Raw genomic sequence first — 23106 nt, forward strand, 5'->3', positions numbered from 1 at the left:
CAAAGTATCACCTCAGTACCTCGAAACTGGCACATCACTCACCGAACCAATGCATCACCTCTGTTGGGTGGAGAAATCCAGTGCATCAACAAAACTGCGTGGGGATCACCAACGGATCTCTCAGCTGCACCCTGCATCTCGTTGTTGCGATGAGGGTCAAGATACTTGTGCTCAGCGCGCCCCGTGTGGGTCCTCATATCTGGCCCATACTCAATCGCAGTTGGCCTGAACTCTTGACTTTGACCCGGTCCAGCGTGACCAAATAACTCTATAAGCGCTTGCAGCTTCTAAGCACTATTTCTGCATTTAATGTTTAAAAATGTATATCTTGACTCCTGCTGATTGGATTGTTGTTGGTTTGGTCCTGTTATATATATTGTATTCTCTATTTTTCTAAACTGGTGTGGAGTCTTCTTGTGGTGTTTTCACTTCACATATTGCTTTAAGTTCAGCCTGACTGCTCTGTGCCAAACAACCATAGGGCGATCACAGGATAATTTAGGGTGTGTGTTAAATTACCTTGACTAGGACTGTGGTTCCTGCTCGGACAGGCTGCATATTGCTGCCAACCAGAAACCCAATTTCTAACACTTTCAGTATCCAAAGTGCCAGCCTGCACTTACTCAACAGTTGAAAGGTTTCAAATGTCTCCCTATAAGGGTCTCAGGTAGGAGGAATAGCCACAAATGTCAGAAGCAACTTTTTTGGCAATCTAAATGGTTCTTCAGTGAAAGTGAATGAAGTTTACAGTAGCTAATAATTAAGATAGCAAATCCATTCTCCATCAGTGTTGAGAGAAAGCTGAGCATAGACCTTCCAAAACTTGAACTTCAAACAGAGATCCAGCTGAAAAGTAAACCCAGTATGGAAATTAATGACATATGTGCATCCATTTCAGCACCAAGCCTCTGTATATGGTCAAAGCAGGAGATGCTACCTCAAGAAATGGGTTAGTACCATATTGGTTTATAAATTTCATCTAGCAAACAATCATAAGGCAACCATCTTGGATAGGATTACATTTAAATTTAGCCACTCCCGTATCTTCCAAGGAATGACGTCTTTCAAATATGTGGAAAAGAACTCATGTTCGACATCTTTCTTTTCCTCCATACTTCTGTTCCCTGACCACTGTTCTTCTTTGTGACACTCCACCCAGGCGGCTAAGGAACACCTTTCTGGTAGCATGCATAAATATCATCCTTACACAAATTAAAACAATACATTGCGTGCTGAGCATAAAACTAGAGATGCACTTCTTCCCTCTGTTCCAGGGATGCAGTCATGCTCCCAAGCTGTTGCGTCTGGTAATACTCCTGTGTGGATGTTACAATATAAGGGGATATTGTGGTTTTAGGGATTTGAGTCTGCTGGCAACCGAACCGGTAAAGATGTTATCAGACTTTGGAGTTTAGAGGTTTGTTTTCATTCTATGATCCTCTATAGTGTGCCCCTGCTATAGTCTGTGAGGCTCTTTACAAGGTAGCATTGGTTTTTCCACCTGACATTTTGTTTAAGTTTGTAACTGTTTGCATATTATTTAGGTTTAAAGAAAAAGCACTACTGGTCATTCATTTATTGAGTGTTACTAAATTCAGAATTTCTAGCACCCAGAACCCTGAGAATTAAACCTTATACTGCTCTACCTACCTATCCTGTGAGTCAAGTGCTATAAGAGGTACTTGGTTCCCAATTTGAAGTGAGGCAGTATGGGAGTCCCAGGACTCGAGAAAAGAAAGACCCTGGTTGTCACCGCTGGGACTCTATAAGATCTGATTGCCCTAGGCCCCCAAACCCAGATTTCTAACACCATGTGTGACCGCTTGCATAACTGTATAAATAACAAGCAAAAAAAAGTATGTCATTGGAGACAAAATATCCTGAAAATCCCCTCTTCAAGACAAATTATTAGACCAAGTAATCAAATGTCTCAATTTGATCAAATTAAAACTTTTTTCACTTTAATAATACACGCTAACATTACCCACTTGTACCCTTAATATATGTAGTTGTACATCCATAACATGTCTTAATTGTTTGTACCTGAGAGGTCTCTGTCACAAGACAGATTCCTGCACAAATTCAAAGGCATCTTCATAGCTATTTGAGAGCTGAGCTGGGCGTGCTAAAAACTACCGCCACACACTAAGGTGCCTGCCTGCAACATCTGGCACTAAATATAAGCAGAACTTTTCATAAAGAAAACCACCTTTGTGACTGGGCATATTTAATGGATTTGATACATGGCTCATAATCTTTAGATTGATGCCATTAACTCAGCATAACTTGATTCAGCCAGTTTACAGAGTATATGTGAAAACTAAAATTAGATCATTCTTGTAGAAAGGGCATAGCCATGCGTATTTTGTGATACTACCTGAATAAATACACAAAGAGACTGAAACGATGTGGTTGGTTTGAAAGTCCCGTTTCATCTCTATTGTGATAATTCCGTTCTTCATTTGTACCAGTTTTTGCAAGCAGTGGTCAAAGTGCATTAAAAAAGCATGGGAACTGTGGGGCATATTACATATTGGTTAGCGTGAAAAATTTACCGCTGAGCTGCGGCGATTTTTACCGCAAATAAACCTTGGTATTACCAAGGTTTATCGCAAATGCGATAAAAATCGCCGCAATGCATGAATATCGCTGAAAAGTTAGCGATATTCATGCATTACCGAGCTAATGTTCTTAGCCATGTTATCCACCTCCCATTGGATAACATGGCTAAGAACTGCTCAGGGCAGGTGTTAGCTTTTGGAGATATTCGCGCTTAGCGCAAATATCTCCAAAAGTTGGTAATAGGAGATCGCGATGTTAGCGACTGTTTCCAGTCGCTAACATCTTGGCACGCCCACTTTGCATGTCATTAGTGATAAATATCACTGACATGCAAAGCGGGGCCCAAGATGGTCGCTATCTCCTACTAGCTGTCGCTAACTGGTCTTAGCAACAGCTAGGTAATAGGGAGATAATTTTAATTCCGCTTTCTTGGCTTTTAAAGCCAAAAAGTGGAGATAAACCCCCTTGATAATATGCCCCTGTGTTACTTTACGCAATGGGGGCGGGGTGAGTGAGTGTGGAGGTGTGGTCAAAGGAGTAGCTCAAAAAACAAAATATTGTGAAACGTTTTACCGTCTTTCATCTTCAGGTAACTACATATATAATAACACACAGCTTAAAAGAAAATTAAATGCAAGTTATTTTAATCAGTGGGAAATAACCTGTTATATAGTGTGAAACTACTAATAGTTAATTCACTGTGCCAGAAAGACACAGAATTGAACCCTAGTTGATGCAGTGGAGAGTAATGAGTTGTGTATGTTTAGTGCTACAAGGTCCAGTACTGTGAGCATGTAAGCCATTAGTTTAGGCTTGCATTACTCTGAGCAAGAAAGGTGCTCCATGGGCGTTGTGGTGGGTGTTCCCAGGCAACTCCTGTGGTTTTTAATGCATTCTCGGATTAACAAGGACTTGTAAACGTGTGAACGCGCCAAAAGCGTACGCCTCCCCAGGTGAGGTGTAACGAGGAGAAATATATTTATTTATTCTTGTTTTTTCCTCTTGTTATGTGTGTTTCATTCTGCAGCACATATAGAAAGAGGAAAATGCCTCTTTTGAAAAATAATCCTGCCTGTAATGCAGGCCCCCATGCACCATGGTACAAGGAGGCCTGCATTGGCACCAGGCTGCCGAAACGGCAGCAGTGCAGGGGGAAAGGAAAAGAATGCACCATATTGGATACATAGGGGCAGATTTATGTTGGACTTGCGTCACGCAACGGCGGCGTAAACGTGGCGCATCCCTGCGACCTATTAACAACGTGACGCATCTAGGCAGATGCGTCACGTTTCTTCCCTTTCCTTCTGAAACAAAGCAGCACAGTAAGGTAACTTGCTTTTTTGCTCTGCACCACCATTCTAGTAAATATGCTTCTAAGTGTGTGTCATCAGGAAGCTTCACATGATTCTATAAATTAAAGCCAATACAGGCTTCCAAGCACGCTTTACGTTTGCAGCTTGACCAGTTAAGTACATTTACATATCTTGCAGGCTAATAGGCACCCTGGCAAGAAGGTTTGTCTGACGCTCCCTCAGTTTCACAGCACAGCCGACTCCCCACCCTACCCTTCAGCTGAAGAATTGCAACTGTCGGAGTTAACAGTTCCGAGACAGCTGCCTTTTCAGAATCTGTAGGGTAATTGTTCTTCCTGAATTAAAAAAGTTGGACACGTTGTGCCCCTCGGATTCTCCCACCTCGACCTCTGGTTGCAGGTGGTGGGCACGGGCACTCATTTATAGCAACCAGGAATTATATTTCATCATTATAATGTGATCCAGAGCGGAAGAGAGAGAAAAGCAAAATAAGCAAAAGAAAAGAGGAAGGAAAAAAGAAAAACAGAGGCGAAGGGTGCAAGAAGGAATGAAAAATAATTTGTAAGAATGAGATAAAAAGACAGGAGGTGCAGAGCAGTGGAAGGAATGGCTCAGTGTGAAATCAAGAGTAGTCAGCCCGGGCATTTGGCAGCATTGGCGGAGGGCTTCTGAGAAAACCTTTAATACCCTTCATTTATTGTATTTTATTTTTCATTTAATTACAAATTAAGCAGTGGAATGCCTGAGCATCTCTGACCTGCGACTCACGATCAGCAGGTGTGCTAACCTAAAAACACACAGTAACAAGTAATGTGTTGAGCTCAAATTCCTCGTGGATACTTTCAAAACTATACTTTATTTCCGCTTCACTCTGTAATAAGTTCTTTGGAGGCGAACTCAAAACCTTGTTTAAATCTAGCAGCCCTCTCCTAATGAACAACACAAAGAGTGGTGATTACTGGTAATATGATTTATGAGGCACGTTCTGTGCAAATGTTTCATTCAGCTGGAAAAGCGCAGGCTGCAGATCTCCTGAAATGAAAGCGCGGGAACATATTTCATTGCTGTTTGCAGTTCTAAATTAGGGTAATTAGTGGAATTAGAATTCAGAAGGGAACACAATTGTAACTATCAGGGTCTGACTTACAAACTGCTCCAAAAAGCGACAACAATAACCCGGCAAACTAATGACAGAAGGACTGCTAACAATGAGTTATTGCAGAGCTCGACCGTGAATAAGTCAAAGGGAAACATATTTGTTTATTTTCTTGAGACTAAATTGCCTCCTTGGGGAGTCAGTGATGCCAAGGAAGGTACAATTTTACCTAAATAAAGTATTTATTTTACCCACTGAAAACCGAGAACAAACAGCAAGTGGCTTTAATGAGGAGTGATTTAACCCCTCTTCCCTTAATGCTTGGGTCATGATGACATCACAGTCCATGATCCACCCCAGGTTATCTATTTGCCAAGTATTATCTCTTAAGCCTCTGCAGATGATACTTTGCTTTACCTATGGCAATTATATTGGGCAGTCTGTAGGTGCTAGGGAGAAATGTATGCATATGTAGGTTGTGATTTATACCCTCCACAATATATCTTTCCTAACCCAAAAATTTGGATATTTCCACTGACCAGTTCACACAGTGATCAGCAACATGGGACAGCTTCTTTGGTTTAGCAAGAGCTCCACAGAACCAATTATCCTTGCTTTACTACGACAGAAATAGGTTATGAAATGCTTTAGAATTAAAATAATAAACATGGACAGCTTGTATATAATTTTTAACATTAATATATATGTATTTAGATTTTTAAACTATATTAAATAATTTACTTTAACATTATTCTCCATGGGTTATTTTAAGTTCCACCTCCATTATTTTCTATAGGAATGTGTTGCAGTACCAATAGTAGGCCATTTGTAGTGCTGTATTTACTGCAAAAGTGTAAGTTACAAGATTGTAAATTACTACAAAGTGCAGTTTGTGAATACCAAAAAGTAGTAAACTTACTCAAAAGTGTAAACTTACTCAAAAGTGCAGTTAGTAAATCAGTCCTCAAATGCCAGAGAATACAGTGAAAGAGAATGCAGTTGCATCCTGATGGACGCTAACACTGAGTTTAAGTATCTGAAAGTTACAGACAGCAATATAGGTTCAGAAGTGTGCATGTAAGTGCCTCATCAAGTGAGCCATTACATGGTCACTCTAGAGTAGTACATTTGTGAAGGGATATTGGTCCAGAGACTCACATAGTTCAGTATTTCAGATTTTGGATCACAGATTTAAACTTTACTCGCCTGCATGACTGCTAGATGCACACATTCCTTTGGAAATGTAGTCCAATATATAGAAAAGTTGTTCACAGTACATTTGCATTTGGAAAATAAAGAATAAAAAAGCAATGCCCACATATTGTATTAACTAATTAGTCCAATGCTTTTGATGACTTGACTGTTTCATAATTTAACCCTCAATACTGTTCACTAGGGGCCCGATGTAGGTAAATCTAATTTACCACTTCTAAAATACCGAATCATACCGATTAGGTATTTAAGAAGTGGTAAATTAAGAGGGGGGGGGGGGAAATGTAGGTAATTCTGATTCGGTAAATACCGAATCTGTAAGATTCGGTATTTACTGATTCTGTAAATACCGAATCGGTATCCCCCATTGATTCCTATGGGCCTTGAAGCCCATAGGAATCAATGTGGAATACCGAATCGGTATTTACCGATTTGGTAATTACCCATTCTTGCAAGGGTGCAGGGGGTGTCACTTTGACACCCTCTAGCACCCCAATTACAGGCTTATGTGCCATGTGGCACACATACATGCCCTAAGGGCATGTCTGTGTGTCACATGGCACAGGTGTGCATGCACAGATGTGCATGCACACCTGGATTCGATATTTTACCACCCAATTGAATTGGGTGGTAAAATACCGACTCCTGAAGGCCTGTGGCACTCTTCAGAGTGCCACCTACATCTCTATTTACCGATTCTGTACATTTACCGATTCGGTATTTTACCGAATCGGTAAATGTACAGAATCGGTAAAATTACCGAATCTGTACTTATGTAGCCCCCTACATAAGAAAACCGTAATACCGGTCGGAAACGGCCGAATTCGGCCGTTTCCGACCGGTATTAGGGCTCCTACATCGGGCCGTAAGTGTTCTGAAACTCTTGATATTTCCAAATAAAGTCTCTTGATATTTTGCTAAATAAAATAGCATGATTTCCCCAACCAAAGCTTAAATCCTCTTAGAAATAATTTTGGCATAAGAATATACTTAGAAATTAAGAGACACTCACAGAGGTTCTTCTGTAGCTCCACTCGCTGATAAAGTTTTTCCCGTTGAATCTCAAAACATAAATAGTTCCAAGAATGGAGCTCAGGGTCATATTTACGATGAAAGTGACTCAGTGCCAGGGCCGGACTGGGAACTAAAACCGGCCCTGGCAAAGTGCTTGGCCGGCCCCCCTCCGGGAGGAGAGGGGAGGGGGGAGAGGTGCGACCGCGCTCTGTGACAGGGCCGGTTTTCGCCCGTTTTTGTTACAGGGCCGTTTTTGCAGCATAACGGCCCTGTATCAAAAACGGCCCCAGGGGCCCAAAACCGGCCCCCAACCATGCGGCCCACCGGGGAATTGCCCGGTGCATTCAACGGCCAGTCCGGGCCTGCTCAGTGCGTGCTGCAAACCATTTGGCTGTGCTGCACAGAGTCACTTTCAAAGCACAGGGATGCGACATATTTACAACAATATGTCGCAACCCAGTGCTTTCTCCTGCCCTGACATACAATCCGCTGTCATGTGCTGGTGCAGGCACCCTTGCACCATGGTGCCAGGATGCCTACGTCATAGGGAGATTGTTTTTGTGCAGGAAAGGACCCCTTCCTGCACAAAAACAATCAATTGAGGTGTTTTCCTCTTTCCATGCATGCTGTAGAATACAGTACACATGAAAAGAGAAAAAAGCTAGGAGTATTGGCGTAGCATTCTGACGTATTTTCAGGTTTACGATTTCTTGTAAATCGGGAAATTAATCAGAATTCATGGGTGTTGCATAGGATCACCCACAGCAACACCTATTTCATGCCCCTTACACGCAATGTTGCATAAGAAGGGGCGATATTTACAAGAACACGTAAAGTCACGCAGGGTGGCTGTATGTGTCCTTGTAAATATAGGGCAGCAATTTGCGCTGCCGGTGCATCATGCAATGTGACGCACCAGTGGTGCTATGGGTTTGTAAGTTGGCCCCATAGTTTTTCTCATTTTCAAAAAGAGTACTGAGGTGCTTTTTACAAGCCCCTTGCCCCGTCGGTATGTCATGGTGCATGACGTAGTGGTGGCGCAACCTGATGCCTGATATTTACAAGGACATGTAAAGCCTCTCTGTGTCGCTTTATGTGTGCTTGTAAATATCGCCCCCTCTCACACAACACTTTGTATGGAAAGGGCGTGACATGGGATGGCATAAAGGTGGCTTTATGTAAGTCTCATTACACCTCTATTTAAGGCCTTCTTATTCCCCTTCACCTCCCAACAACATCTTTTCTCCCGGAATTTATTGGCTTTTTGAATGATCGCAGCAAGAGCATAGTGCTTGGATACCGTTGCGGGTGATTAGCCGTGTTCTATAAACCCGAGCTGATTAGTTGATTGATCCAGTATAAGCAAACCTATTCGAAGTACACAAAGTACAATGTACGTCTGTTCACCTCAGATGCATATGCCAAGCCCCAGATTGGATTTAAAGTGAGGGGAGTGGCCAAGGAATGTTGAGACTGGAGGAAAGGGACGGCCATCACTGGCTGAGAAAATTGTGTTTTGAACTTATTTTCCTCAAATCTTGCTGTAATGCTTCCCAATGGGAATTTTTCAAGCAAATAGACTGTATGTGAATATTTAGCAAAAAAAGTGATAGAAAGTTAAGCGATCAATGTATTTTGCTGCCAAATTATAGGGCATATTTACAATGAAGTGGTGGAGTTCTGCATTAGCCTACCTGGCTTAACGCTGCACTCTGCCACTGCAAAAAAGCAAGGCTGCACCGTGTTTACAACAATATTGGGCAGCCCCGCGTTTCCCCCTGTGCAGGCGCTAAACTTAGCAGCCTAGCTCCAATGCAGGCACCATTGCACCATAGTGCAAGCGTGTCTGCAGTGAGGGAAAGATTGTTTATGTGCAGGAAGGTCTCCCTTCCTCATATAAACAGTCTTTAAATTACCTTTTGTAACTTTTATGTGTGCTGCTTAATGCAGCACACATAGACATTGCAAAACGTAATTTATTTTTTTGAATGTTGATTTGCAGGAAGGGTCACATTCCTGCACATAAACAATCAATGGCAATTTGCTGTTTCTATATGTGTTGCACGACACAACACATATGGAAACATAAGGTTTTCCCTGGACTTCATTTTGGCGCTGTCCCCTATTTACGCCACCCTTGTAAATAGGGGGCAGTGTCAAAATCAATGGGTGTTGCGGTGGAACGCCCACAGCAACACCCATCGCCCTCCCCTTTCATACTAAGTACAGCATGAAATGGTGCCTTATGTACAAGGCAGCATTAAGCCACGTTAAGTGGCTTAACGTTGCCTTGTAAATAAGGCAAAGCCCCCATCGCCACCACGTCACTGAAAGTGACGTTGTGGTGGCGAAAGGGGCTTCTAAATATACCCCTAAGTCGCTAAAGAATATTTTGCCGCTTTTTTATGAAATTCCTCTAATAACTTCCAAAGTGTGCAGAAGTTAACCTCAATCTTCCCACAGCCTGGATCTAACACGTTTGGTCATGTGATGATGTATTGGAAAGTACAATGGTCCGTATTTCACCATCAGCAAGCAAGCTGAAAGATGGCCAGGGTCCATACCATCCACAAAATGCAACATTGATGTGTTCTGTCCATTATTTAAGGTTTATGGTATTCCCACATATTATTGTAATGAAAAGTCTTATCATTATTCATCCGTTGTATTCGCTGTAGTTTTCTGCCCATGGATCAGCAGAGTACAAATTGCTTTCCATGTGCTTTGAGGCGATTGTTCGAGATATGCTTGCCGAGAAATATTTTCAGACTCCAACTACCCTGGCATGATTCATCTCACTCTAGCACACGCTGACAAATTCTACAAATTAGGCTTGTGGCTCAGTTCTAGACATTCAGCTCCAAATGCTGCCGGAGCGCTTTTAATTCTGAATTTTGGAACATTAAGATGTATATATGTCTGCGCTGAATGCAGATGTCAGGAAGTTAAATAAAGTGTTTCAAAATTCAATTTGGCAAACATGCTTCCATGCTCATAGCTCATTGTCAAAGCCTGGTGGAACATCACATCTAAGATGTGATTATATAAACCTTTTACAAATTCTCATATTTCACTTTTTCTATTTTAAGGGTGGTAAATATAAAATCTGCCCAACGAGCTCGGAAACACTTGCTATTTGGAATTGTTACAGCCACTACAAGTATTTCTGCTCCTTTGACCAACTCATAGTTGTCCCAGCCCAACAGGTCTTCCTTCTTCTCACCTTGCATGTTTTGAGCCATGTGGCGCCATCTGCTGACCAGCATAAGTTGCTGCTACCAGGTCGAGTGTAATTGAATTTCCTTATTTTTGTCCCTTCCCATGGTTACAGGTCCCTGCAGGATCTCTCGAGACAGACTGAAATCCCCTACGGCACAGTCCTCGACTCGGCGGTCTACGAGCACGTGCGGGTGAAGGGGTTGAATCCTTTCGAAAGGGACAACATGTATTCCCAAATGTGGCGCATGATTAACCGAAGTAATGGTTCGGAGAACAACGTGCAGGAATCCTCGGAAGGCATTCGCAAGGTACTGTACACGGCAGTTACTGCCGCTTTGAGAGACATTCTGCAAGGGCTCCCTTGAGTGAAACAAATGCCGTGCACCTGTTTTACCAATATGGCCGAGCATATTACAGCACTGCGCATGCGTGTAAATTGTAGCAATTTGCTCCATGAGAATTGCAAATGTACATTTCCTTCTGAACAATTACTTTGCTGCATGCAGAGATTTTCATCTCGTGGAGTATGCTAATTGCGTTACTGACAGAAATGAAAGTTCAAGTTCAAGTTCAAGTTCGGAAATTTGTATAGCGCACTACTCACCCAGAGAGTCTCAAGGTGCTTGGGGGGGGGGAGTACTTTACTTATCGAATATCCAAGTTTTTAGTTGCTTTCTGAAGGAGAGGTGGTTCTGTACAAGGCGGAGGTGGGTGGGGAGAGAATTCCAGGTTTTGGCCGCTATGTAGGAGAAGGTTCTTCCCCCCAGGGCGGATCTATGGATGCGCGGAATTGCAGCGAGGGCTTGATTGGATGATCGTAGTTGGCAGGTGGGGGTGTAGAAGGACAGTCGCGTGTTGAGGCATTCGGGTCCAAGGTCGTAGAGGGCTTTGTGTGCTTGGGTGAGGAGACGGAACGTTATTCTCTTGTTGACGTGGAGCCAGTGGAGGTCTTTCAGGTGAATCGCCTCGCCACCAAATAAATGCAGGTCCCAATATTTACCTTACAGTTTACTATATATACACCAAGCATAAGGACGTCTTGTCCTGCAACAAAGGCCAAAATGTTATGTTTGCTTAATGGTTAGATATGAGAAGATGATATGCATGCTGTGCAAACTTTCCATAAGAAGTTGATGTACAAGACCATTTGTAATGCTTGAAATGTATATTCTCCACCCTGGTTTAGCATAGCAATAAAATAGACAGAAGTCTAGTGGAGGTAAAATGTGAAAAGGAGTGTTTAAATTAGACCCGCGGAGAGCATAAGAGTAGCTACTGCACTGAGTGTGACGAAAAGCAAAGGTGTTTTTCATCGCACATTACAGCACATTGGCAATGTTCCAGCTGCCTTCGAGCGTGGGTTTTACGGCTGCGACATAACAATAATTTCTTTTTATAAAGCTTAAAAATATCTCCCCCTGAAGGGTTTCAAGGCGCTGGGGGCCATTGGGGAGATTAAGTGAGCTATTGCCTGGAGTCACATGATGCTGAGCTGAGCTGCCGCCAGCATCGAACTGTGAGCCCTTGCTTATGAGTCAGCCGCATTGGCCGCTGCGCCACACCTCTCTCTAGATTTGTTATGGCCTGTCCTGGCCTGGAGCCCTCACAGCTGCGCTTGCAGGCAATCTAGCACCCTCTTTCGGTTGTTGTTGACATCCCAGAAGTCCTCCTTATCTTGTATTGCCTTGACTGACTGCTGTCGTTATCACAGAAAATGTAACATTGTTCCAAGAGTACCTTATCAGTCATGATGGTCTCTCGTTCTAGAGTGATTTCATGCAAGCAAAGAAGTCGTTTTCCATTCAGTGTTCAAAGAATTTCAAGCACGTGACATAGAAAGTTGATGGCTGTTTTTTTGTATCCTGAATCCCAGGATGCAAAATGTCTCTGAATGGTGAGCCAGATGATACAGATATATGGCATTCCTTCCTTCTGCATCAAGCAGACTTTGCGCGACATAGTTCAATGTGACCTTGGCATTTCTAGTTTCCTCTAGACAACCATTGGCTTGCAAATGTCCCCACCACATGTCCCAGCTGTCTCACCAGCATGGGCCTCAGGTACTTAAGGTTTATAAATAATGTGGATTGTCTTTGACATTTACCTAATGGTTATTATGCTGGCCGTTTTATCTTTACCTGCTGGCTCATCAACAGAGCAGCTGGTGGCCAATGTTTCCCAGAGTAATAATATATTCTTTAATTGGGATATTGTAACGTCTGACCCTTTTCCTTTTTCAAGTCCATTGCCAAATAGATCTTTCCTCTCTCTTCTGCACTTTCATCACACCATTTTAAGATTTTTAGATCCCGAAGTAGTAACAGTCTTTCAAAATAGCCAAATTATAAACAGTAAACTTTATGTTAATTCAATACTTAAAAGCCACCATGTCAATGCATACAATACATATACTTGCATTACAAACAAAGAAACTAAGAGCAGCAGATAAATACACACAAAATCCAGTAAACAGAACTTCTACTTTAATAACGTCTTGTCCTTAAAAAAAGAATAAATACATCCTGAATAAAATATCTAATGCTTTTCCCTTCCTGCCAGCCCTTTCTCACACAGAAAAGGGGCCTATTCTAAAAGGAAGCCAGGAGTTTTAGATTCAAATTGTTTAATTACTTTTCTTTTTATATGAACGTATATAAATATCAACATCCTGCCAATCATTTTCTTCAACAAAGTCCAATTCAACAATCAGTGGAGAATGAAGATGACTCCTTTCTCAATAAAAGTGCAAAAGTCCATAACAGTTCTCTGTAATGTTTCTGGGAATATGCCTTACAGACACTGCATATAAGATATTAGTATACCTAGACCTAAGTGTACTTTAAATTAGGTAGATTACATTTACGTTATGTGAAAATCACAACATTTCTAAACATTTCACTCATGTAAAGTTGGTTCGCACAAAAAAGTCGCAGCAAGAAACATTTTCTGCTTGAACATTTCTCCTATTGGTATACTGCGTGACTTTTTTACTCGACGAATGTCCTTGTGTGAAAAGGTCTCATTAGATACAGATCAACCACATTTCACATTAAAAGGACAATTTAATGACACTTCGCAAAATTTATCATAAAAATTATGCAAATTCACACACCTGTTACTCATACCTGGGGGCTAGCACTGATGTATGATACCAGAATATCAAAGTCAGAATATTGTCCTACATAAATATCTATCTCTATATGTTGTTTACAAAAATATTGACTCATTGTAGTAACTATTACAATATCCACACCCAATGGAAATACATTTTGTGAAGGATATTTAGAGCACCATATTGTTGTCAGATCTCTTTGTATACATCATTCAGACATACAGGCTTAACCGGAATAGCCGCCGCCGCGCTAAGGGGAGGCGGGGCCGCGCGGCGGTCCCGTGCTTGTGACGGAACCGCTCCGTCACGGCCCGCGGGTGAGCTGTGCTTGTGACAGAACGGTTCCGTCACCGCCCCGCCCGCTCTTCAGAACGTGAGCGCAGGCGCGGAATTCGCCACGCACAGGCGCTGCGAGCAGGCCGTGACACAACTGTTCCGTCACCAGCACAGCCCACCCGAGGCTCGTGACGGAACGGTACCGTCACGAGCATGGGAGGGGTTAAAACAGTGCTTTGGTAAAACTAACATAAGATGATTTGTTTTACAGGAGCACCAAATCTGCTTCTATACCACCAGCTGTTAACCGTGGACATAGAATATTCTCAAATAACGATTAGGAAAAAAATGTTTCTAAAAACATCTCCCTCATTTCCAAACAGCCAAGATATTCATGTAGGTTACAAAGAATCCCATTGACCATATTCTCACAAAGTGTGGAGCAGTCTGAGCAACTTGATGCTGAATAATATTACTGAGCAGCCATTGAGGTACAGTAAACCTCTTAAGCAAAATGGGTTTCATTTGGTGGCTGTACAGTGGTCTAATGCATCATCCACAGAATCACTATGATAGAACAGCGTCTGCAAAAATTACAAATACAAAATCAGAACCAATGTGATTATGTCAGAGTCTGTTGTTAAGCACTATTTTAAATATTTGACTAGAAAGGGCCCAAGCCAGAAAGACAAAGTGCAAAAAGTAGGTCATTTACTCCCTTAGTGTTCAATTTATCATTGTTTTTACTCCTTTAGAGTCTTATTGATAAATGTTTTGGCATACCAAATTTAAATTGTGGATCACCAAACTGCAAATTGCAATAGCAGATTTCATGTGAGGAATCAAGCATATGTTACATTTTACTCTCACAACTTGCATTTACAAACTTAGCAAATCAGCCTATTTTTTTGATTCTTCTGCAAACGCACATATGGCAGAAGCAGTAGGTGGCCACCTAAAACCTGTGGGTTAGTGGGTATTCACACACCCTGCATCCCTCTAAAATGAATGTGAATGGGAAAGGGCCAACTTTATGTGTGTTAGGGTTCTTAGGTAAGTGGTTTATACACAGTTAAAACATTTTTACTCATGGGGAGATAGAAGATTAGAAGCAAAAAAAGGGAAAAATTACTTTTCTGCATGAACGTTCATGCAGAATTATACATCTGGTGCCATACTATGTAAAGGGTGTGGTACCCTGGTCTGTGCCATTGCTCACCTTTAACTGGCTGTGCTGGACACAGACCTGATCAGTTTGCTACACTATATTTAATGCACTGACCCCATGGCAGCTGCAAATCCACACCTGCTCTGGGGGTTTCACATTAGTGAAGGCCACCTCTCCATTTGACACTGCTGATCTGTCTTTCACTTTACGGGGTCAATGATGCCTGTCTTTCAAAGGGGGACAGAGATCCGCCTGTAGGCAAATGCAGTGGTGACTGAACCTGCATGCATAGGCATGTCTGTGGGGTCCATGGGGCCCCCTCAAGTCCCCTTTCATTGAGAGCCCTTGGGATGCACTGACTGCTCCTTCACATCTGAACCCACAACTATAACATAATGTGGGTGCAGAGGCAGACAGGCAATGGGTTCTCTTACTTGCATGGGCCCATACCTGGCTCGCAACGCCCATAGGGCTAAAAAAGCTTCAGCCTCCCCCCAGCCCACCCCACTGTTGTGTGTCTCAGCCGGGGCTGCTGCAGCTCGAGCTGCTGTGGGCTCGTTCGGGCAGTATCTGGAGTCTTATCTCTGGCACGCCCGAGTTTTTCACAGGTCTTTGAAGACCATTTGCATATTTACATACCTTTGTAAACTGGTTACCTAGGCTTAGTTTTTTTTCTGGTTCCAGTACCCCCTGGGCCACCACTCTGCCTATTCCTTACATTTCTATTTTACATTCACTGCTGTAGTTTGAGAATGCATTTCATAAAAAGGAATATAAAGTAGGGTTGCCAAAAGAAAAATGCCACCTATGTGTTGTTTAAAGAGCCTGCAAAGACCCCATCTTGACACTAAATAGGGTTATAAATAAAAAAGTATGTATGCATTTGTAATGGGACTTTTCTGTCTGTGTTTCCTTTAATTATCAGTCATGGATCATTCAGGCAGCCCTAGAACACAATTAAAAGTGCTTCTATTTATATTTGCTGTTGGAAGTATGCACAGAAAATTGCTGAAAATACGGTTTTAGGTGACTTTATTTTTGTACCGTCTAGGACATCAAAATAATGACCTGGCAACCCTAATCATAAGACTAGAAGTTTGTTGCAGGATCAGCACATTATTTATTTCCTCTACCCTTGTCCTCTGATTAATGCCATAATAGCAATAGTTTAACTCATATCTGAAACGCTACGTCGCCGTCAGTAATATGCTGAGTTACTTCAAGTATCTGAGAATGCACTCTGCATGCAGACAACTCACTCGCCTTTCTCGCCCTTCACTTTCATGCTCACCCTGCACTTACAGAGAACGCAATGCACTCACACCTTTCACCATGCACTCACAGCATTCACCCACTTACCCTGCACTCACAGTAATCACTTTGCACTCTGCTGTTCACCCTGTACCTCACCCTGCAGTCACACGAACACACTACTCACCCTGCACTCATGTGACTCTTCATTCACCTGTCCCCTCACTGCTAAATCCACAATCTCACTCAAACAAGCTAATCACTAGCCATGTATTCATTCATCTCACTCTGCACTTATATCCGCACCCAAATTCATATGGTCACCTCACTTACTCTGCAGTCACTCCTCTTACCCTACTCTCAAATTGTCGCATTGCTCACCGTGCACTCACATGGGCACTCCTGCCACCCACACAGTGCAGAGGCCTAATGGGCTGCTACAAAGAACATGTACCATGCAGATCACAGAACTGAGCGTGAGTAAACTACGACTACGATATAAAAAATAAAATGTTTGTCAGAAAGGTGCTATAGAGAGATAAGATGCATTGTTGGTGAGTGGTAGTGAGGGAATTCCTGGAGATGGATGAAATGGAGAGAGGATGCCAAAAAAAGACTGTTCCACCATGTGTGCCCAGTGCTAGTGCCAGCTCTGGTTGGGAGTGTTATTACCTCCCCCCCCCGAAGTTTGGGTCTAGTTACGACCCTGGCCCACACCACATGGAGTTGTGTGAACGTACCCTTGAAATCACACCAGCACACATGTAGCACTTGGGTTTATTGTATTTCAGAATGAGCTGTACAAGTGTCTACATTCCCTTTGGTAATACCATAGTGGCCCGGGGGCACGGTAAGGAGAAGCAAATGCCCGCTGCTTCCCAGGTGCACTCAATGTAATACAGCCCTTGTTGAAAATCCATCTTTAAAAAATGTGTTTTGTCATAGATAACTATTTCACCAAATCCAGATGGAATTATATCAGAATTAACACAAGCCATTTTTTGTGCTGGTGTGGAAATTGACAGTAAAAAAAAACATTGAGTGTTGTGAATAGTAACAAAGTTGCAACTATCCAGGTTTAACTACCTACCCAATGACCATCAACTATTGCCCTCATCCACCAGAGCACCCATCAACTAATCGAAGTACTGTGATGTGCTGTGAGGTAGAAAATTGTTCAGATATATTTTAGGGAAGAGAGCCCACAGTCTTGGTTTGCACTATAAATGAGATCCCACAGGACCAATAAGAAAGCCTAAAAGGTAATACAAGCTACCAAGTTCGCCATTGAGAGCTTGGCTCAAAAAGCATATAATTCCTGAGAGAAATTTATGATTTAGAAGTACAACTGTACAGTTAACAAAGTAACACAAAAGTTGGCAACAATGTTAGATAAAAAGGGACATGTAATCAGCAAAATGACACAAAACGTGTTCCATTACAGATCGTAGGAAAGTAAATCACCAGTGGAAAATTGTGAGATGTAGTAGACTGAGACCTCAACGCTATGAGGAAACACAGTCGACCGTGACCTGGACAAAGTTGCCTGTACATCCAAAGCAAAGTTTTTAAATGAGGGTTAAGAAAGTTTTCTGTAGGTCCAAAATTGTAAGATGGCCATGTGTAGAAGCTGTAGCCAAATATGGTGAATGTGTCTGTTTAGTTGTCCAGCTGTTGCCTAAGCTTGGAAAATTCACACCAGAGAGCTCCGAGAGAGAAATCCGCCACAATAAAACCACGAAGGCCATTTATTTTTTTCTGAAAGCATGGCAGCTTGTCACAGTCTTCTATAGATTAATCTTTTCCGTCACAAGGCTTACCAAAAGCCCAATAATCTTTGCTACTACTGTAAAAAATCTCTACATTCTCAAATGTTTCTGCAGCTTCAAAGCTTTAAAATTGCAACTGCGAGCTGTCTAGCCCCATTTGAGAAAATTAGGTGTGATTAACAGAAAGACAGACTGAAATATTAATTATAAGTCCTATTGGCAATCCCTTTAAGGGTTCCAAGGCATCAGGGGCCATCAAGGAGATTAAGTGAGCTATTGCCCAGAGTCACATGATGCTGAGGGGCCACCAGCAATCGAACCGGGAGCCCCATGATCCAGAATCAGCCCCCCTGCTCGCTGCGCCACACCTCTACTTATCGTCAGGTGTTTCAACCGAGCTTTGGAAAACTATCTTTAATAGTGCTTCAAACGGTCAAGCGCTGTAGAAAATACAAATCTTGCCAGTCCAATTGTGTATTAATGCTGCATTGGTAATATACAGCAAAACTTTATTTTGATAGCGTCTTCCTATTACAAGTGGCAGAATACATTTTTTGCACCAGGGTTTACATTTAGATCGGTCTGAAGCATTGATCTAGAAATCTGTCACTTCTAAAAGCAGATATTGCATTTTAGGTGCAAGACGGGTAACTTTTCCTTGATTCCAAAATTCCATACCTGTGCATGGTGCAACTGTGTTGAACCTTTGTACGCATACTGGTGATCTGCCAAAGTTTAACTGTGACAACTAGGAAGTACAAGTAGATGTGGTTTTAGGCTTAGCACATGTAACTAAGACGCATGTCATTTCAGCGGTCAAAAACACCAAGGCCTCATTTATGAAAAGTGACACATCGCTGCGAGAAAACAGCGATGCGTCACTTTTCCTTGTGCCCTACTTGTGACACCAATGATGCGTCATATTTACAGTATGACGCATCATGTCGCAAGGAGTTACAGATATGTCATTATTGCTGACATATCTGTAGGCACAAAAATGACGCATGGCTGGAGTGTGTCACAAAAGTGACGCAACTCCAGCAATGGGTCCTTACACATGGTAAAGTCCCATGTGAAATGTGCCTGTGTCAGTCTTATGCTTGCCATGAGGCAGGCGTAAGATATTGACGCATTTGCGCCCTAGAAGTGGCGCAGTGAAATCTTGTAGATTTCACTTCATCACTTTTACTAGGCTTACTTGCATGGGAACGCCCCCCCTGCATACATTATACCTGGTATAATGTGACGCAGGGGTTTACAAAGTGACACATCTACCTAGATGCGTCACTTTGTAAATATGGTGCAACAAGGAAAAAATTGTACGCTGCTGGTGCGTCACAAAAAGTGACGCACCAGCGGCACAAAAGTGACCTAAGCGCTCATAAAAAACCCCTCAACTGTTCAGAGCAAAATCAATTGTAGCAAAATAGCTACAGATTAATGTAATCATATACAAAAATTCTGGTGAATGGTCGCAGACAATGCAATTGGTTAATAGGTGTAAATGTCAATGCATCAAGATTTAACAGATATGGGGATTGTGCAGCAAAAGAGCATTCTTTGTACACATTAAATGAATTAAGTGTACACAAATGTAAACTTTTGAGTTGTTAATATTTAAAGACAGAGATATGGGATGACGTAAAAATCAAGTTTCAGATTGTGCCTTGGGGCTAAAATGGGGGCTATAATAATCTACATGTGAATTATTAATTAAGATTCTAATGCACTGATGTACTGCCCTAAAACAGAGATAATTTTCTGTATTTTTCACTTTGAGGTTTGATGAAATCGTTTTTTTAACAATATTAATTCACTTGAGTACATTAGGCTTAGGTCACAATTTTTTTTACATTGCTTAGGTAAAAAGTTAAAAGTTATAAATCATGCAGGTGTGATCAAAGCTACAGAGCAGTACCTTGCTTTTAAAGAGTAGGGTATTACAGTTCATTGAAAGAAAAAAATGTCACCCTGGATGTCTTCATCTTCATCACCAGCTTTAGAGGGTGCCCGAATAGACTACCTTATAGATGATTTATTATTTCTTGAATATAGTGTTGGCTTGGCAGTGGGAGCCAGTGGAGTCTTCTATCTGTTGGTATTCCCTTACCATATTGCTGACTTCTTTAAATTAGCTGGTCCACTGCATGTATCGTCCCCTACAGGAGTGGCTGCTAGGTTTCAGGCATGTTAGTTAGTCAACCTGGGTTCGAATTAATGCCTAGACCATCATTCTAAAGTCTTCTGGTAGGAACAGTTTCAATCTAAACATATCCTGGAGGTATTGCAAAAAATCTTTCTGGGAGATGTCAAAATTATTCCTGATCTCTTAGAATGGCCCTAAAACGATAGGGGAAAAAAAAACCCAGCCAGGTTAGGCCGCAATTCACCCATCGGAGGATATATTGATCACCGAAGATTTCTGGGAGAAGTGCTTATTATTGTATGGCAGGTTATAAAACTGTAGTCTCCCCAAACCCATTACTTTCCGAACTGAAGACCAAATTCTGAAAGAATTCGATAAAACCTTAAAACGAACTTTCTTGAAGTAATTGCAGTCAATTTGCCACCAGCGGTTCCCCCACACCTCTTCACCTATCAATAGCTCAAATGGAGAGGGAAGTTACTCTTCTCCTAACTATGATGATGGGCCAGTAATATACCTTAAGGGTTGGCAGCCCCAATCCACCTCTATCCTTAAGTAGGGAAAGTAACTTTAACGCTCTCCTTGGTTTAGCGCATTCCCAAATATATCGGGAAATCAAATCTTCAAGTTTCCTAAACCAATTCTTACCTATCTCTAAAGAGATAGCTGACATGACTGACATCCCTGTCACTTTAGCTTCTAATGCACCTGAATTCAATACCAATATATGTACACTATCTACACAGTGGTTGGCTCACTATTAGTATCACCTGTGAACCAAGTACTGCAAGCAACCTATCAATGAGGTACATTATTAGTAGGCCAACCCCATAAGGGTGATTAACTAGCTCCTTTGAAACACAGGCAGAGTGTGCGTTAATACTATTAACATCAGTTCAGCGGTGGCTGTCTCACCTGGAAACTATCCCGCACTTTGCCACTCTTCTGATCCAACCACTGTGTAGATAGTGTACATATATTGGTCCTGAAGAATTGCCGCATGATCCCCCAGACACACTAGCCAAGAAACATGTCGACCACCACTTCGTAGCCTCTACTGAACATTATCTCAACGGTGGGTCACCTTTGCTGTTTGTAATTGGGACCAGTGGGCTCGCTGATTAAATTAGATTTGGAGCACCACTGAGCCCCATTTTTGCCTTCCCCACATAAATCCTTCACACGTTTTGCTCACACCTACACCACAAGAACCTATACCCACACTGCACAGGACGGCCTGGGATAAAAAGATCTCTGACAAAGAGCCCCACATATGGTGCCAGTCAGGCATTGCAGCACCAACCTGATGAGGAGCATGCCCTATGATGAAGTATGACACCCAGCCGGGTGTGTGAGGGCCCCTTTTTCCAATTTGGAGACACCCTGTCTCCACCATAGAGTCAGGGTGGTAGACCGAACCAGCCTCTTCCTCTTTTCTTTTCTCCCCAAGGAACTGCATACCGTTTCTGCATGCTTGATCCCCTGGGGGCTCGTATGCTGGACATTTAGGCACCCCTTGTCTCATTCTTTTTTTATATATGTGCCATGTAAAATGCATGCTATTTGAATTGAAGCTGGGGACTCTCTGGACTGCCCCGAGTAGCGTAAGGTGGAACATGGTAAAACTTGTCAAGGAATGCTTCTTTATGTTTACATTCCAATATGTAATTGTGAAGAGCACCGGCAATACCAACATTTCACAAAAAGTTAGCCCATTCTTTCCATATTGTATCCAAAGTAATCTTTATTTCTCATAGAAAAAACACAAAACAACCAGCGCGTTACGTCCATTACATGTGGACTTCATTAGGGCATAATTATTGTCATTTAATGTATCAAGACCTGAGGCTTGCGGAAAACCATCAAATAGGACCATATGGATTCCTGGTGTGGATATTGGTCTATTCTTCATTAAGTCTCCATATATCTAGGGGCAAGCAAGGCTCATAAAGATCCCTGTATATGTAGCTGGGAGGCACCTTGATATGCGCCGTCTCCCCTCTCAAAACCTGACGTCTCTCCGTGAGTCCTCTTTACATTGTATATTTGGACTTGTTTTGGGGAATAAGGAGGGAGGTGCGATGCCGTATAGGCTCGATGTTTCATCTTTTTTTTTGTTGACATTTGTTTTATTGTAGGAACAGTGAGCCCTTGAAGCAAGCTATTCATCAGCTGGCGTAGCGTCAACTTTTAGCCACTGTCAGCTATTTGTGCAAGTTATAACACCCCACCAGCTCCCTCCCTAGCCCCCCCTCCCTCCTGGTGCCCATTTAAACTACTTTTACCACCATGGTCTTGCAGTGTGTGTTCCTTCAGAGGTAAACCCCGGTTGAGTTATGCCGGTGGCTCAGTCAGGCGCAGTCAGGCGCAGCAATTTTAGATATCTAGGGCAGGTGAGTTCTGTGAATTCCTGGGAGATAAGTGTTATAGACGGATCTCTCGGAACATATCCCCCTTTAGTTTGAGTGTCAATGAGGGCCTCTACATGCCCAATAAATGCCACATTTGCTGTAGACAGGTCTGTCTATTTGGGACCCTGTCCGTACCCCTGAAGGCCAATATAGATTGGTGTGCCACCCCCAGCGCCAGTGTGAAATGTCTGCCCCTATTAGATTTAAGTGGGTAAGTCAGCGGGTTGGTGAGGCCTGCAAAAGGGAAATCGAGGAAGCTGGTTGTTGAAATGTGTATTGATATTTGAAAAAATGTCTTCCCAGAATTGATTCAATCGGTGGCACTCCCCGACAATGTGCAACATTGTCCGAGGGAAGTCGCAGCATCTCAAACACCTGTCACTCCATTCCGGATTCCCTCTATTAAGAATAACCAGAGTTAAATATCAGTATGTAGCGATTTTTGTTGCTGTTTCCATAATGGACGCATTAGACGCTGTATGTTGCGCCCGATAGCAAATGTCTCACTATTCACCAAGAGATAATTGTCACCCTAGTTCCAGTTCCCACCTCAATTG

At 42.4% G+C, this 23106-nt stretch overlaps 1 protein-coding gene across 1 annotated transcript in view; it reads left to right on the plus strand.

The window, feature by feature from the left end:
- Nucleotides 1–23106, plus strand: part of GRID2 (glutamate ionotropic receptor delta type subunit 2) — a 2654005-nt gene that overhangs the window by 2255019 nt on the left and 375880 nt on the right. Inside the window, exon 13 of the mRNA XM_086961940.1 lies at nt 10529–10724. Within this exon, the coding sequence (XP_086818066.1) occupies nt 10529–10724 (196 nt within the window). The remainder of the gene's footprint in view (nt 1–10528; nt 10725–23106) is intronic.

This window comes from Lissotriton vulgaris, chromosome 3_1 (genome assembly GCF_964263255.1).
Source record: "Lissotriton vulgaris chromosome 3_1, aLisVul1.2, whole genome shotgun sequence".
Lineage (NCBI taxonomy): Eukaryota > Metazoa > Chordata > Amphibia > Caudata > Salamandridae > Lissotriton > Lissotriton vulgaris.